The sequence below is a fragment of the Astatotilapia calliptera genome, chromosome 8, assembly GCF_900246225.1.
Source record: "Astatotilapia calliptera chromosome 8, fAstCal1.2, whole genome shotgun sequence".
Lineage (NCBI taxonomy): Eukaryota > Metazoa > Chordata > Actinopteri > Cichliformes > Cichlidae > Astatotilapia > Astatotilapia calliptera.
Genome location: NC_039309.1, coordinates 9,865,649 through 9,883,577, shown reverse-complemented (window position 1 = coordinate 9,883,577; position 17,929 = coordinate 9,865,649). Strand labels below are relative to the sequence as shown.

Below are 17,929 nucleotides of genomic sequence, written 5' to 3'. Positions count from 1 at the left end.
GAAGCCTCTTTCAGACACTGTACACATGAAAAGGCTGCGTGTGTGTTTGCGCGAGTGTGTTTTTGCTCTGCATACTGAGATGTAAAGGCTGTCAAATGGTGCAGACGAAGCCTAGCTTAGGTTAGCTCAGCGTAAAGAGGCTTTTTGAGGAGCCTGCAAAGCTGAAATGAGTTTCTTTGAGGGGGTGGATTGGTGTGGGGAGGGGTGTCTTAGAAAGATATATAGCATATGTGTGTGTGTGCGTGTGCGTTTGTGTGTGTGGGCAGGAGAAATTGAGAAAAAGAGACCGTGCCTGTGAGAGAACAGCTAAAGGAATGAATGATAGAGGGAGCAGAGAGGGAAATAGGAAGCGAGGGAGAGATAAAGTGAGTCGTCTTTTCTCCTGTGATGTAGAGCAACTGCCTGTATCTGCAAAGGGACAGCGGTGCTCCTGTCTGCCCTCCCAGCCCAGTCATTCACCAAGGGAGATCAGCCCTGATGGGGAGCGCTGGACCTTTCCCCTCCTCCATAAAACACAGTTATCATTCTCCCTGGAAATGATACCCACAGATCACTAATCACTTTGAGTGGGTGAAAATGCACGAATTATGGAGGGAAGAAAGAAAGGAGGGAGCCAAATTGGATTTTCATAAGTATCGAGCAGCCAAAGGAAGAGGGGGGAAATGGATTTTTTCATGAAAAGTATTGAGCAGCAATAATCTGGATGGAAAATGTGCTTAAAGCCAAGTAGCAGATTTTGCCCTTTTCTTTTCTCTCTGTCTCTCCAAGAATAGACCGTGAAGGGTTCTGGGTGAATGAATGATTGTAGATTCTGAATAGGATTGACGAGTGGCTCTTGGTCATAATTGGCAGCTATGCTTGTTTATGATATTTGTGTTCTTCGAGCTCTGAAGCGGGCTGCCTAGTTAATAATGGTTGTTTGTCTGCATGTCCAAGTGTTCTCGATATCAATCCAACAATCTATACGCTACACAGACAAGTGGTCAGCCTCGCTTGAAGTGACCTTTAAAAATGCGTGTACGTGAACGGACGGACAAACAGACGCAAACTCACACACAATAACCTTTAGAGAGTGCCCGCTGAGTAGGTGAGTGAGTATGTGTTCAGTGTAAATATGCATGAGTAAGGCTGCCTGCACATATTCTTCACGGTCAGTGGATGAAGGCAGTGGAGAGCGAGGTGTGTTTGCCTGTATGTCAGTGTGTGTCTTGTGTGAGTGCATGGGTGCATGTTCAGGGGAGGTGGATTGTGAGTCATCAGTTGTGACTCATAAAGCGTCGGCAATCAAAGCGGCTCATTTTAACACATTGTCTTATGGTAAAAACACGCAGATGGACGCACACTCCTGGCTGTGCACACACATGCCCAATATCACAGTCTTTGGATTTCTTTTTGAATTGTCTCTTTTGTGCGTTTCCCCCCCCCGCCTCTCCACCCCCTTTTGTTCTTTCATGGATAAATGCGCTTTTTCGGAAGAACGAAAAAAAAGCACACATGTACACACACATACACATACGCAGTGGACGAGCTCCGTGCTGACTCCACCATATGTGGGGTTGGGAGTGGTAGCAGACGCCAAGACAAGAGGAACCAGTCGGTACCAGCAAAGTACAGCATGTCTCCTACCTCTTACTCATCACCACCAACAGCCCTAATAATAAATCATACAAGAGCTGTTTATTTTTTAATAAACTACAGGCCTGCTGAAACAAAATTTAAATACATATTTTTGTTAGTCTAATTACACTTGTATAATTTCTCAGCACACTCTCATCTTACTCTGTTATTTTAGGTGGTACTGTTGAAATGCTTCGCCCCTCATCAGAAGATTAATCAGCAGCAGTGTAAATTATTGATAAATGATGTGTTGCTCTTAGCAAAATGCCTTCCTTTTTAGTTTTAAATAATTTAGGTCTACAGATAATGATTACTTATTGATTAATTGGCAAGTTAGTTTTTTGATCAACAGATTCTGGTGCAGTGCACTTTTATTTATATCATGCCAAATCTTTTTGCCAAATCTCAGCAAAAGCCACCTAAGGGTATATTATAGAAAGAATGTGTAGTGTAGCCATTTACCTCGACCAATTGGTGGGGCTTCTATTTTTATCTATTTTCTTTTTTTACCCGTTACATTAAATGAAATAAATAGAAATGTTTTACAGCCCAAGTTGATGTCTTGGATTTGTCTGACCAACAGTGAAAAACTTCAAAATATTAAGTTTATTCACATGTATGACAAAGCGAAGTAGATACAAACTCCATGGCATTACTAGTAGTATAATCAAACAAAAACATTACCAAGATTGGGCATTAATTTCAGATTAATTAGCCTAGTTAAACACAATATGTTTTGGTTTAGGCTGGTTGATCCATTGTTGACATTTTACTCCCATGGTGAGTATTTTCCACCATATTATGACATTTTAAAATGATTAATCAGCAAATTAATCATCTCCAAAAATTTTAGTTAGTGTCAGCGCTGTCAGGAAGCAGTGAAAGAACAGGCCCTGCGTTTATGCTTTTAGGTACAGTGAACAAGTATCAACTCAAAAATGTAAATTCACTCAGTTATTGTTTGCGTTGGCCTGATTTCTGTTCCTCCGGCTAATCCTAGCAAAGTACAATGAATGAAAGATACTCATCAGACGCACATTAGCCGCTGATGTTGTAAAGCTTACATAATTAACAAGACGGGCAAGTGAGCAGCCTCCAACTCGAGGTGAGAGAGAGAGATGCTTAGTGTTAGAAGGCAAGAATCTGATGATTGGCTGCCTGCCTTACTGACTGGCATGATTTTGTTTCCTGATGGCCTCATCTTGAGCTGTGAAAAAAGAAACTGTGCGCCCTCTAGCAATCAGCAATGGTAAAGCAATTGCAGCAAAGTTTTTATTGGAAAATTGACAATTATCCCAGATATAAACTCTCCACTAATGGGACTAATTCTGCCTCTACTCTCCACTACTAACACCCATTACGCCACTGTACTACAACACTCATTAATGCTTAACACCCATGCAGTTCTTGTAATGAAAGTCACAGCACCACATACAGTGCTCAGCCCCCACATTATCAGGGAGATGCAGTTACTGAATTCAACATGGGAAATGTGCTGCAATCCCACTACTAAATGTATACTTTTACTGGTAATTATATGCAATTACCAGCTCATTAGCAAGCGTACACATTTACATTTTTTAGCATTCACTGCAACGCTAATAGGGAACACCCAAAGCCAAAGCACCCTATAATGGCCTAAAAATAAAGACATCAAACGGACTCTCCATTTGCAGAGGATGAAGGGGAAAGATAGAGCGGAGGCTGGCAATGAGTATGTAAGGGAGGGTGGGAGGACGGGTGGATGGGGTAGGGTAAAAGAGTGCAGAAAAGTGATGGTGACGAAAGATAGGAGCGAATTCAGAAAGTGGGAAAAGAAAGGTGGAAAGAGAAGGTCGGCGACGCACGGGGAGACAGGAAGGGAGATAAGACTGCAGCGTTTCTCAGCAGGAGTGCTGCATCTCTCCTTGGGCTCCCCGACTTGACAGAGCCTCGCATCAGCCGGCATGGTATTCATCAGTGATGCACGTACCTCATCGAACACGCACACTCAGACACACACACTCCATTTTTAGAAAGAAAGAGAAAGAAACAGGGTACTTGGTGCTCCAATTGTTTCTTACTTGTCTTAGCAATTTCCATTGTGCCTGGGTGGGAACCGAGAGTAGCGGCCCAATTGGCGATTCACTTCACTACCCCATCTGGCATTTGAAGTTCATTTCTTCGCTTTTTGCCAAAACGACACATGAACGAGCATACGCACACTCAAAGGAATCGTGCATGCATACACAAACACTCATTTACTTGTGGCACTTGTCTGGCGTAACTATGACAATTAAAATAGCCAAAGTGTTCATTAAAAACCCATCACATTACCTTTATGAAAAGAGCTCTTTATGTGCTTGTTATTTGTTAACAACATGCCACAAGAGGGTTTCATTAGGTGCGTGTGTGTGAGAGATGTTAAAGCATGTGTGTGGATCTAAATGCTGCCAATTGTCTGCTTTTTACACATTTTTCTAATTCTGGTGCTCTTCTACTTTACTGTGCATATGTGCCATGTTGTATGTACTGTATGTGTTTGTCTGCATGCCGGTGTGAGTGTGTCTAAAAGGGATGAAACTGACTCTGATCTTATCCAGCTTAAGACAAATACACTGTTCTGCCTGAAGACATTGTCATGGAAACAAGCCAGTTTCCCTGGGTACCAGAGAGAAGGCCAAATTTGAGCAAGACAGAGAGAGAGAGAGAGAGAGAGACAGAGAGATATGAACACAGATAAAAGGAACAAAAAGGGACAAGATATAAAGGATTGAACACAATGGCAAAAAGTGTGCTGTTCATAGTTTTTTTCTTAACATGGAAATTGAAAAGGATTTCTGATGTACGGTATTATTTTTGTTATGCTCTACTTCTTCTATTTCTATCTCAAAGAAATTCACTTAAATGATTGTATCTTCTCAAAAACATTGCTAAATTTAATATGATTTGCAATAGTCCTGAGATGGACCTTGTTGTTGTTTGTCCAAGAGGTTGTCTGGGGAAGCCATGGCTAGCCCTCGGACCACCTTGCACAACTAATGACAAAGCCTGATGGGGGGGAGGGGGCTACATGTAGAACTGTTAATACATTTAATACCTACTGACCATCTACGTGTTTCTCTGACACATTTAAATGGCAATTATCTTATGAGCCTTATCTTTATCAACAAGATAAATATCTTACACAAGCTCCTATAGTGCATTTCTTCATTGAAGTGATGCCTGAAAAAGAAAAGAAAAAAAAAGACTATTTAGGCTACATTAATTTAACACATAGCAATAAAACCGAGTCATCCATTTCTGTGCCACCCCGGCGTTTGGTTTGACACTGGCCACCCCTATAAAAAATGTCTGGCTCCTCAGTGGCGCCAGCCGTGGGTTCAGACCTTTTAATAGGCTCACTCCACCACATTGACTGATTAAAACGCTAGTATAACGGTTCTGTTTGATAAACAGCAAACCATCCATTCATCGCTAATGGATGGTGCGTGGATGATTTGCTGTTTATTAAGCAAAGGCAATCAAGCAGTCCTTTGTTTTTAATATTCTAAATAAGTTTTAAATACACTACATGGGACTCAAGGAGACTCATATCTTCTTACAGATATAATTCTTTGTTGACAAAAGGACTGCTCATAATGATTCTTTTCAGTGCTGTTTAATGTGCTGCTCTTCTTTTCAATTATTCGATCAGAGCTAATTAATGGAGTGCTTAATCAACAGAAAGCCATCATTCATCCAGGGAATCAATTAATGAATAATCCAGTATCGTAAACGATAATCTCTATAGACATACACCTGAATGCGAATTTACATAAACTGATGGTGGGGAAGATTTTGGGATTTGTTAGATTAAGGTCCAGATTAAGCTTGGGTTTTCTTAACCAATCATAGTTAAGCAGGCTTTGGTAGCTTAGAGATAAGTCCAAGAGTTATTGGATTTATTATAATCCATTCTCAAAACCATAATTTATTTTATGAAGACATTTTGACTTTTTATTAGCTTTGCACTAGTATCCAATGACCGATTAACAGGATTGGCTAAACCTTAAATTTTGACCTTTGACCTCAATAGTTGTGTTGTAAGTAAAGTAAAAATGTATTTATATTGCACCTTTCAAGATAAAATCACAAAGTGCTTCACAGAAACTAGAACATAAAACAACATCAACCAAAGGCAAGTTCGTCCCTACAGCCCTGTCACTGATTATGATTAACAGTAAAGGTGTGCCGGACTTGCTGGAGTATTCTGAAAGATTGGTGCCGCCACTCAAAACCACTGATCAGTGCTGCTATAGGACAAGAAGTCAAAATTCTCAGTAAAGGAATTGTGGCATTTTTTTCAAAGCGTTCTCCAAAACGTCTTTTTAAGTTTTTGCAACATCCACATCCGTATAATCTATAAATCTCCAGGCTTCTGCATTGACCTGTCATTGAAATTGTAGCACCAACATTATCACACATTTGTGTCTTCAATCCACGCCAGCAACGAAAGAATGCAAAAGTTTCTTTCTTTTCAAAAGTTATAAAATGCTGCTGTTCACTGTTAGAACGTATATAAAAATTCTTATGACTGATGATCATGATTATGTAGATAACACCTGGTTTCAGTTGCATCTGATTCTTTCAAGTCAATGAATCACTGCAAAAACAAAAAGTTGGCTTTACTTAAAGTAGTGTGAAAATTCAACCTGAAACAAGTGAATTGTGCCATCTTGTAAGGTTTTTTTTTTTTTAAAAAGCCAACTTAATGCAGTATTAACTCCCTTATTCACAACAGGCCACAGCCTGTTTTATTCATTGGAGCAGGATCTTAATGAAATGGTCTAATGCCAATCACTTGTTAGGCAAAAGTGTAAACCACTACACTATGGAGCCACTTCCAACTTAATATAGTGTACGAAGGTAAAGGAGATATTTTTAATCTTTAGTTATATCATGCACCCAGAGCACTTGCATGAAAATATATGACCATTATTTGTTAAGCGGCAAGTTTCAGTTTGTGTACCATATACCACAATGTTTCCAGAAAGACTTGTTTTACTGACATCACATTGACTGGGAGTCTCTGCTATGGTGGTCTATTGCTACATAAGCACTTGAAACCACCCTGCATATCCAGAAGAACAAAAAGTGTAAACATGACATAACATAAAAAATGATCACAACATTACTAGATTAATTAGCAGTCCTGTGAGTCTTACATTCCTGCTATTGCAGAAATTATATAAAACCTTCCTATCATCAACGATTTGCAAAAAATGACAAACATTTAGAAGAAACCATTCAGACAGGTGTCTATATTGTTGGTGATTTTTCAACTCAATCACAGTTTCTGCACTATTCTTCACTTTTAGGTCAGTATTGTATTTTTCTGTGCTGGTGTAGCATTTTTTAAAGTGCATATTTCATACTGGGAATAAATGCTTTCAATTGAACAACAACAACAAAAAAGAAATAAGACATCAACATTGCAGACGAGCAATCTGTCACTTGTGTCCTGACAGTAATATCCTCCTCTACAGTATTGCTCCCTTGGCTGTGATGTGATAGCCCAATCGCTTTCAAAGCCAGATGCTGTATATCACCGAATAGAGATGGAAACGGCATTTGCAGCCTTTAGTGAACTCGACTGTATGAATTCTCACACTTTAACTTAATATGGAAACTATGCATATGTTAGCATACATTTACATACATTTCCAATGCTGGTCATCTATCTGTATAGTGTACGAGTGTATAGTTAATCCACCTGTCTGTTATTAAGAAGGGATGCCTTCGTGCAGGATGCTTGAGTTTATGCTGCGTGTGTGTGTGCATGTGTATTTGCATGTGTGGACAGTCTGAGAGGAGCTGATAGCAGAACTGCATGGTGGGCTAAAAACGAGGTGCAAGGGAACTGCAGCGTGCTATCTTCAGAATGACAGGGCTGCCATGATTGAGGCTTGCTACACTAGGATTTAGATACACCAGCATTTTTCTGTCTTTACCTCTCTCTAGCCATCCATCCCTCCTTCTCTGCCACTCCCTTTCCTTGTCTCGTCTTTCTTTCCTTCTACCTTATTCTCTCTTCTCTTCCATTCTGCATTGCCCATCTCAATGAGTCTCCTGCTCCCTCTTTTTTTATTCCTTCTCCTTTCAAATTCTCCAATGCATCTTCCTCTTTCCCTGCTTCTTTCCATCCTGCTCCCTCTATCAGGTGCTGTATAATGTAGGCTCCCCCGACGTGCTCCCAGCCTCCATCCGCCATTTTGATTCAGTACAGCTGTCCATGATAATGTACTGTTCACTCAATCACTCTTTCTCTCTCTCGACCTCCTTCTCCATCTCTCTTCCTGTCTCTCCCCCCTCTCTCTGTTTCTGTCTCTGAAACACATGCATGCACAAACACATTCATATTTGGTGTAGCCCCTGTAACAGTGGGTTGCCATGGAAATGACAAATTAGTGTGCGAAACGCTGAGGACGCACATGAGCAGAAAAATGCAACACACACTCGCCATGAGAGCGCAAACAGACAGAAACATCCAACTGATGTGTGTTTGATCATTGGAAGGGTGGTACAGCTGCAGCTGGTCTCTGAAGCAGCAACCATCAGATCAGTTATTCTCGCTCCCTCTCTCCCCCCTCGCCTCCCCACGGACTGCTTTATTCATTACAGCAGTAGCTTAACGATAGTCTTCAAGAACTAATGCCAATCACCTTCCATCTTTACATTTATGCTTATTCTCAATCCTTGCATAGCCTTCAAAGTTCACTTCATTAATTTTGTACAAGTTCCTTTCATATTATCCTGTTCCTAGACAGACCTCTCCTTCTGCAAATGCAGTCGCTGGAGTGTGTTTTGGACCATTTTGCAACCCACATATATTCACCCCTGACAGCCAGCTGTAGAAAGGCTTACTTTAAAGGTTCAACTGATAGCTGGAATCAATTAATAGTGACATATTTTCACAGCTTACCAGGAAGTCGCTCGGTTTTTTCCAAACCGTCACTCGTTTTTTGTTCTTTCTTTCTCTGTGTATGAAAGTGAAGTAATTGAAAATGCAATACAAAAGCCTGTCTTCCTCTTCTAATTGTCAGTGCTGACAGATGATGGGAGAATCTCAGCTGATAGGCTTTTGCATAACAGTGGCAATTGTATGGTGATTTTTTTAGTGAAGCTTTATGCCTTGTGTAAATTTGTTTTAAGGTGCATAGAGTCTTTATGTAATTGCAGTGGTCTCATATTTTGGTAAGCTGCAGAACATTTTCTTGGTTTATTTTTTTCAAAGTATTTGAGCCAACCACAGGGCCCATAAACCAGATTATTCCTAGCGTCCTGTCCAAGTCTGGATTAACAGGGAGGATTGCATCAGGAAGGGCACCCAGTGTATAATCTTTGTTGAAATTAAACAAGTGAATGAAAAATAAGATTTCCAAACCAGAGCAGACGAGGGCCAGGCTAACAACAACCACTAGTTACTAGGTTACCAATGAAAACTTTGCTACTGAGGAGGAAGATAGTGAGAAGGTGTGTTTGGAGACAGAAGGAAAACTGGGAGTGTAGAGGTGAGACTACGGACTTAAAATGTAGGTACTACAATATCTGGAGCTTTAGTGTGACAGGAGACAATGTAACAGATAGGGTGTGAAGGAAGGGAAATAGATCGTTTGCTATAGTGACCCCTAAAGGGAGCAGCCAAGAGAAGATTTGATTAGTCACCGAGGTGCAGTGGAGGAAGCTGTTTTTGATTTAGTTGTATTTTTCCTGGTAAAAAGACATTTCAGTAAGTGTTTTACCCTACTGACCTTCATTAGAGCATATTTTTTCAATAGTTTGCTGTTCAGTTGCTGCATATTTCAACACGTTACAAACCCCAGCAGTGCCGCATCCTTGGTGTTTTTTATTTTATTGATCATTGAGGGTTAAAAGATGAAATTAAAAATAATTGTTGGATCTGTCTACCAACAGTCGGCTTGTGTGAATTACTTACACACGAGAAGTTTCACAGCTCTGTGTCTCTCCAGTGCTCACAGCTGGAGGAATTCAAAAGAGAGCCTGCTTTGTTTTTAGCTAAAAAAAATTGTTGATACAACCACTTATTTTATAAAGTGGTAAATAAAATAGTAAATAAATACATTTAACAGCTTCCCAGTATCCAAGAAAAGAAATCTCCTTATTAATAACTTTGTAAATTCAGTGGTGTAAAATCCCAACGTATTTATATGACCCAAAGAATAGAACATTTTAGAAGTTTAGGCCAGCAAATGTTTGGTATTTGGTGACAATGAACGGCCAATTAATTTTTTTCGACTAAAAAAACACAAGAAGAATGGATATAAAAACAATTTTTACAGTTTTCTTCAGAAATATCCTTTAATTAGCTTTAAAGTTACCCAAAGCTAATTAACTTTAAAGAGTTTTCTTTTCCCTTCTTCTATTCACTCGCTTTAATCAGGTATAATTTAGGACCGTTATTGCAAAAAGTGACCTCAGAGATAAAGTAAAGCTTAGCTTAGCTGTCCAAACACGCAGCCCACGAGAAACAATTCCCACAGTAGGGGTGGGTGATATAGACACAAAATGATATCACAACATTTCAAGAAAACTTCTAGTATTTTTGACAAAATAGAAAAAACTCCTGAACATTTTACTGATGCTAGCAGCCTGCATTTAAGTGCAAGTTAATGACGAGTATTTTTCCATCCTTTTTTCAATTGAGTCTACTGAACCAAAGAGCCAGCAGTAGCAGCAGCCATAGTGCAACAGTGGTGACCCAGCAGTACATTAAGTGACACCACATAAATCAAGCTGCTTTGCTAGTGTTTTCCCTGGAAATTTAAGTAATTTTATGTTAAGCAGGTATCTTAACACTTTTATTGAACGGTAACTAAAGTAACTTGACCTTGTAACTTTTCAAAAGCCGCACAAATATTATCAGATAATAAAACTGGAAAATATTTTCTACCTTTGATGGGTTGTGTCTTGGGTCAAGCTTTTAAACCAGCTGCTTAAAATTTCCATCCACTCCATGTGACCTTCCTGTCATGTGGAGTGCAGCTAGCTATGAACTAGCGAGTGCAAATACCCAGCACAACTAGTCAGCGCACCAACAACACAAGTGGAGTCATGCGCCTATATCTGGGTTGACGTCCAATCACCAAATGCTGGAATCTCCTACTTGTAGCCTGGTTATACTCAACAGTTTGTTTTTGCATCCAGGGGTGAAACGAGTCGTTTTCACCTTTTGGGGGAAACATTTTCTTGCATATTCTGCAAAGCACTGCTCATGATCGAAGGTTATTAAAACAGCTACTCTTTTAGATGCTAAATTATGACATGGTGCTGTTGTGCTCTGATGTGCCTGGGCTAGTTTGTGTTATGTTGCTATAGCAATGATATCAGAATAACGATAGTATTTTCAGATATAATCAAAGATTTAGGGTGTATGGCCCAGCCCTATACCAAACTTCTACAGTACATTAATAAATATAAAGTACTAAAAATTCTCCACAGGAACATTTTTATAATTCTCATTCTTAGGCTCTCCTTTTCTTTCCCCTTCATTTCTCCCTCGTTCACTGTATTCCTCCGTTCTCCGACTCGCTTGTTTTGATCGACAGTGCTTTCCACAGGATGAAGTGTGACATGTGGTGTGTATGTCAGTGTCTGTCTCACTGTTTACTCTGAGCTAATACTGACTCACTCCATTAATCTGAGCTACAGAAGATCCACTCCAACCTGCCCACTTGAGAGCGTGTGCGTCTCTGTGTGTTTTAGGTGTGTCTTCACAGTGAACACATGCACGCACGTCTTCCTTGTGTTTGTGTCACCCAATATGCATTTTCCTGTCTGAATGTGTGCGTGCACGTCTGTTGTGCATGTGATGTAATAGAACGAGGAGTGAGCGTTTGCGGGCCAGAGCTTCCAGATCGATGCAGAGATGCTTTATGTGCTCCTGTCTGCTCTAATGATGTGTCTGTAAATTAGCAACAGAATGGTGGAGCACTACACTGAAACCTAATGGCACCTCTGTAAATTACCGCTACAATGCTGCTGGACGGCTGCGTGTGTTCCCATTGTGAACAACACACACCCACCCCTTCTCGCTCTGCCACCTCATCTACATTTGGCTCCGTTTGCGTGTGTGTGTGAGAGAGTGAGTGAGTATGTGTGATTGTGTTAACATTTGTGGCTGGTCTTTCTGTGTACGTTTGTGTGTGGGGGTCTCCTTTTTCTTCGCTCCTCTCAGTAAAGACTAGCCCAAGGCCCTGAGTTGGTAATAGCTTTTCTGACAGCAATACACCAATATTTACAGAGACCAGCACCCACCCACACCCCCGCACATTTCATGCACACATAAAAAGCATATAGTTGTCTACACTTTCAAACGCTTGAACGCGAACTCGCACGCAGTTTTTCTTTTTCTCTTTGAGGCATGCAGACACATACTCTTAATTAACATGCTGGGAGGGAAGGAATCACACAACACAATGTGTTGTTTCTCACTCATATATTGGCATTCACACTTTGGATTTTTTTTTCATGCAACTAAAGCAAAGAAAGACAATTTGCCACAATTGGCCTTTGAATTGTGATATATTCTCACTTTTTCCTTCTCATTATTCTCTCTGTGTTATATTCACTCAAGTGCGGCCGATTCCATTTCAACATCCCTCTCTCTGCCTCTCACTACTTTAATAACCTATTACACTTCAGTCTATTCATTATATGGCATCTTTCCCCCCCTCTTCTCCTCTCCAGCGGTTCCTCACCAAGTGTCTCTCCTGCTCCAGCTTCACCTAGCGTGTGCTAAATCCTCCTCTGTTCCCCTCGTCATTGTGAACTACAAGATGGTGGTTATGCCAGAGGCTCCACAGAGCAAAGAAAAAGAGGCCAGTGAGATGTGAGGAGAGGAATGGTGGCATGAGGCCAGGAGGGAGGTGTGAGAGCTATAGGGATGGTGGTGAGGAGAACGCTGGAGCAGATGCAGAGGAAGGGTGATGTTTTTGAAGGTGGGGGGAGGTGAAGAGACAGATAATGTCGCCTCTACTTGTCTATGGCAGCACGATAGTATGATCATTTTTGCGGATGTGTGCGTAGGTGTGCATATTTGTTCTGCTGCTGGCTTGCGTATAGAGTAGTGTGTGTAGGTGTGAGAGCAGATAAGTGAATGCGAGCTTAAGTATGATGGATTGTAAAACCTTGGTCTAGTGTCCTTGTGGGTCACTAAGGGTGTGCAAGGTAAGTTGCTACTGGCTGTCTGCCTGTTACTGAATTCTAATTGGCCACTCCTACCTGCTTTGGCTGCCATTATGCTTGCAGGCTGCTCTTCTCCATCTTCATCGTCGGTTTTTGCCATTCACTTTTAAAACTTCCCTAACCTTTGCTGCCGCCACACACACATACGCAGACACTTACACATTTCTGGCATTTAACAAACATCATGAAAGGAGCCATGTTGTCAAACAAGAGCACCTCACTTTAGACTGCCAACACAGCTGTTCTCTCAAAAGAGAGACAGGTTTCGTAACGAGTTTGGAATGCTACAGACTCACGACTGTCTCCCGCACATCCACACTGTTTAATCTCTAACCCACATGAATGATCAAAGCTTGTTTACACACCACTCTGTGGTACAATTAGAGGTATGGAAGGAAGTGTTTCTTCCAAGTGCTGGCATCAGTGAGGCTTTGCTTGACAATAACAGCATTTTCAGCATCTTAAACAATATGTTTTGTACTGCATATCTGAATCAAATTTAACCAGGCCCAGCTGAGCTTTGTTTTACTCAGCTGGCTCTGATGAACACCCACCATTTTATCATCTTTGAGCATTTTGTGAAGAGCAGTGTGGGAAGAAGCAACATAGCTTGGAAAATGTACCACTCATTATGATAATGCTTTGGCAACAACGTAATGGTTCCATGCTTCTGTTTCCTCCTCTTCTCCCTCTTCCTCCTCTCCCTTTGCCTCTCAGCTCGCGAGGAGTACGTCGCCACCTTCAAGGGCTCAGAGTACTTTTGCTACGACTTGTCGCCCAACCCCATCCAGTCTAGCAGTGATGAAATAACGCTCTCCTTCAAGACACTGCAGCGCAATGGCCTCATGCTGCACACCGGCAAGTCAGCTGACTACGTCAACCTGGCGCTCAAGAATGGGGCAGTGTCACTTGTCATCAACCTCGGCTCTGGGGCCTTTGAGGCTTTGGTGGAGCCCGTCAACGGAAAGTTCAACGACAACGCTTGGCATGACGTCAAGGTCACCCGCAACCTGAGACAGGTAACCAAACAACAGGAGATGGAGGAGTAAGCGAAACAGAGAGGAGAGGAGACAATTTATGTTACTGATAAGGCTTTTGGGAAGAAACATTTTCAGTCATGTAGAGAGGGACATAAAGATAACAAGGATGAATGGAAGTTTTACTGATAAAATGCTTGGTAAATGGCAGAGTGAAGTAAAGCACAATTTGAAAATATTTTAAGATGTCAAGATAAAAAAAATACTTGTTCCAGCTTCTCAAATGTGACAACATTGTGATTTTTTTTGTTTTTTTACTTCATTAGCTTGTTTGTGAAGTTTAGACCTCAGCTGGGGTTTTCAGAAACTTTGCATTTAATGTCTCTTATTGTACAGGATTGTATTCAGGCTATAGGTGCGGGCAACCCAGCACTCCTCATATCTCGTGGCACTGATTCTCTGACGAGATGCAGAGAAGCCAGAAGAAGCAATGATTAAAAAAAAACAAAAAAAACGTGCATACTAAAAGGCTACGCCAAAACAATAATTTCGTTTGCCTGAGAAATAATTGACTCATTAACCAAATGAAGATGTTTATTAGTTGCAGAATTAATTCTGACTCCTTGTTAAATAGATTCGCTCTGTATTTGACTTTGATGAACCACAGTGCAGGTGTTCCAGGGCCACACGGGGCTGAAAAGACTGTAGTCAGCAGAGGGAAGCTAAACAGTGTAGAAACCATGGTCAGTGGTCTGTTGTCCAATTGCAGTGATGCTATGGTAGTAAGAAAATACCTGAGGTTTTGGTCTTAGTTTACAGTGGCTTTACCAGCAGACCTGCACTGCTCTCAGCTCTAGGTGAGTGCATTTTCAATTGTGTGTTTGAGTGAGTGAATGACTGAGAGAGTGAAAGAGCGAGGGAGTGGACTAGAGAACATACAGGGTCACTAGCACCCAGGTGCTTGTAACCTACCTGTGCCCTGCCTCTACCGTTTGCCTGTCTGTACTACTAACTTGACTACTAACTTTACTAACCTGCTAGTGAAACTAACCACCATCCATGGAATGATTCATTCTACTAACCTAACCTGTGCCCTTCTCCTAGCGAAACCACTCCAACCAACCTACTAACCTCACCAGAGGCCTTCTAGCTTTCCTTTTTTTGTTCCCGAGGTTGTTCTGTTCACAGTTTTTTGCTTTCCTTTCTCCCCCTCTCCTACAAAGCACTCAGGCATTGGACACGCTATGGTAAACAAACTCCATTGTTCGGTAGATATCATTCTAATTGTTTCTTAGTTTGGGTTTGCCCCGTGTCTATTTCCTTTTGAACCATAGACATCAAAACTAAACCAATAACAGGATAAATGCGGTTGGTAATCTTTTACGCTTAAAAAGCCCACATCCACCTTCCTTGCCAACCACTTTTTTTCTATAAATCCTTTCCCTCCCTTACTTCTACTGTTTTTATTTTCACCCCATCACTTTGTGACTGACATGTAGGCCCACGCTGATTGGCTCATCCCTCACCTGCACGCAAATGACGAGCCCTCCCCTTCCCCCATCCTGCATGGCGTGACTCAAAAACCCTTCCCCTCTCTAATTGGTCCGTAAAGTGGATAGAGAGGTTCCTTCCCTTCTTTTTTTAAATTTTTTTTTTCTTTTATTTTTCACCAATCCTCCACTGCATGTTCTCCATGGTGCCTCTAACTCATCCTGTCGTATGTTGTTGGGGTTTTTTTGTATTTTATTATCTATTGTGTCCTCTTTGCCAGTGCTTGCATGCAGAGAGAGGAACAGACTGCATGTTTGTATATTTATGTGTGTGGAATGAGGCGTAACCCATCTAACACCTGTGCGTGTGTGCATTAAATCTGTGTGTTTGTCATCCTGATTCGCTGATCTAACAAACCCCCCCCAGACCACTAACTAACCAACTAACACCATCATCACAATTCACCCTAACAACACAATAACATAACATCATCACAATGACTAACAGCATTGAAATCATGAACCCTGACCTCAGTAACCCAACACAGCTTGGCCTGACACAAGTAACACTTCTGTGGCTGCCAACAGTGCAACAACTAACAACTACTAACAAGTAAATAGTACTAACACCTTACTGCATAGCACGAAGATGCCTGCGGAGACTTACTAACACCTGACTGGCTGGGCAAGTTTGCCTGGCAATGATGAGCACCAGCAGTCAGAGGGAACTTATTGTAGTGGGGAAATAAAGAGCTCACAACCTTTATGGGCAGCCAGACATGGTCAGTAATGTACTGTAGAATATCAGAGAGTGATAATGTACCACTAACGGTGACTTGAGTGTGACAAGATTGGATATCAGTGACACCTAAAAGCCTCTGTACAGGCTATTACACTCCAAAATGAGCTGATTAAATTATAAGAGCACCAGTGTCACTTTAGGCAAAGCATTTAGGAAAAATCTTGTTAGCATATTAGGAAATAAATCAAATTGCGTCTTCTGCCTAGACCGTAAAGCAGCTTAAGCGTACGAACCATAAACATAAGTTGGAAAATTTCACTGATATGGGTTAAGTTGGCTTTTCCTTTAATAAACAAGGCTAACCTTTTAGCAAAATCACTATGGTTTAGTCTATTTTTTACCATGCAGTCACAGAATAATAAACTGCCTTTGAAGTCTGGGTACCGAGAGAATTGTGGCCCTGAAGCTTTGGGTTTCAGCAAAACTTTATTAATCGCATAGAGAATTTACAATAGACTTTTTGCTCTTGATAGGCCGAAGATAGAAGATTATGCCGTTTTAATTCTCAGAGCGCACAAAAGAAAAATGAGAGTTTACCACTACCTGCAGGAGTGAGCGGTATTTAGCAGTGCATAGTTACATATTTCTGAAGCCGGTTACATCAGCAAAGCCAAGAGGCGACACTACTCAGTTACACCACACAGCCAGCACTGATCCAACTGCTGCGAATCAAAGTGGCCAATTCCCAAAACCAATCAGGCCTTTTCCCTGCCAGAATGCATATAGATTGGTTACCAGAGCAACGGGGGCTAATTTGGCTGGTCAGCGCCTAGCTAGCGCTTAGCGCTGCCTTTGGTGTGAGTATATAGCGTGTCCTTTCCCTGTGCTTTGTTGTGTAGGTGACCATCTCTGTGGACGGCATCCTGACCACCACGGGCTACACACAGGAGGACTACACCATGCTAGGCTCTGATGACTTCTTCTACGTGGGAGGAAGCCCCAGCACCGCTGACCTGCCTGGTTCTCCAGTCAGCAATAATTTCATGGGATGTCTGAAAGAGGTGGGGCACATGCTTGATAGGTAAAAAAAAAAAAAAACTAATTATTGGCATAGGATAAAACTTTGCATGTGTAAAATGTCTTTCCAAGTGCTTAATGCTGTCCGCTTTGACCTAAGGTTTAAGAAATATTCATTTAAACTAAAATAAATCTTCTTTTCTTTCTTCTGCCACGCATCACACAAACATTTTTACACACAATATCTTATAAAGCACACATACACCGACATGCTTCCATTTGGCAGACTCACACAAGTAGTCCCAGACGCACACGCACACACCCTCCCCAGCATCAGAGAGAATCAGTGATGAGTGTAGTTGAGAGAGTAGATACAGAACTAAGCACTAACATGCTAATTAGGTACGCCACAGAGATGCTCCATCCATCCACTGTGCTTGAAATGGGCCACAGCACCACAGAAACAAAAACTCACAATGCACACATGCATGCATGCACAGAAAACACAGTCGTAGTGTAATATTATATGCCCAAATATTTCCGCTGAAACAGTTGCTGCACGCAAATAAACATACGTATGGATACCCAGAGCTTGATACAACGAAACTCCCAAAGACATCCTCACGCCCATCGGATACACACCCTGCCTGAGTCTCCCTTTCATTCACGCAGATTCACACAGAGGCATAAACAAACAACCAAACAAGCCAACAGATGATGTGCCAAACAGAGAGCTATCTGTATCAGTAGTGAATGCACTCTGTGTTGCTTCATTAAGAGTGATGATGTTTAAATGAGGCTGCCGCTGTCAAAGTGAACCCTCCACTGGCACATTTACATATTTAATACGATGATATGAT

The 17,929-nt window shown here is 41.4% G+C and overlaps 1 protein-coding gene across 14 annotated transcripts in view; it reads left to right on the top strand.

Annotated features, from left to right (window-relative positions):
* The window catches only part of nrxn1a (neurexin 1a), a 66,513-nt gene that overhangs the window by 13,250 nt on the left and 35,334 nt on the right, over positions 1 to 17,929 (top strand). For 10 of the 14 annotated variants that reach the window (XM_026178402.1, XM_026178401.1, XM_026178392.1 and 7 more), the window contains 3 exons: positions 13,561 to 13,862; positions 15,044 to 15,067; positions 16,952 to 17,113. In XM_026178402.1, the coding sequence (XP_026034187.1) occupies positions 13,561 to 13,862; positions 15,044 to 15,067; positions 16,952 to 17,113 (488 nt within the window). The remainder of the gene's footprint in view (positions 1 to 13,560; positions 13,863 to 15,043; positions 15,068 to 16,951; positions 17,114 to 17,929) is intronic. The other 4 variants (XM_026178399.1, XM_026178398.1, XM_026178388.1 and 1 more) reach the window with 1 other exon arrangement.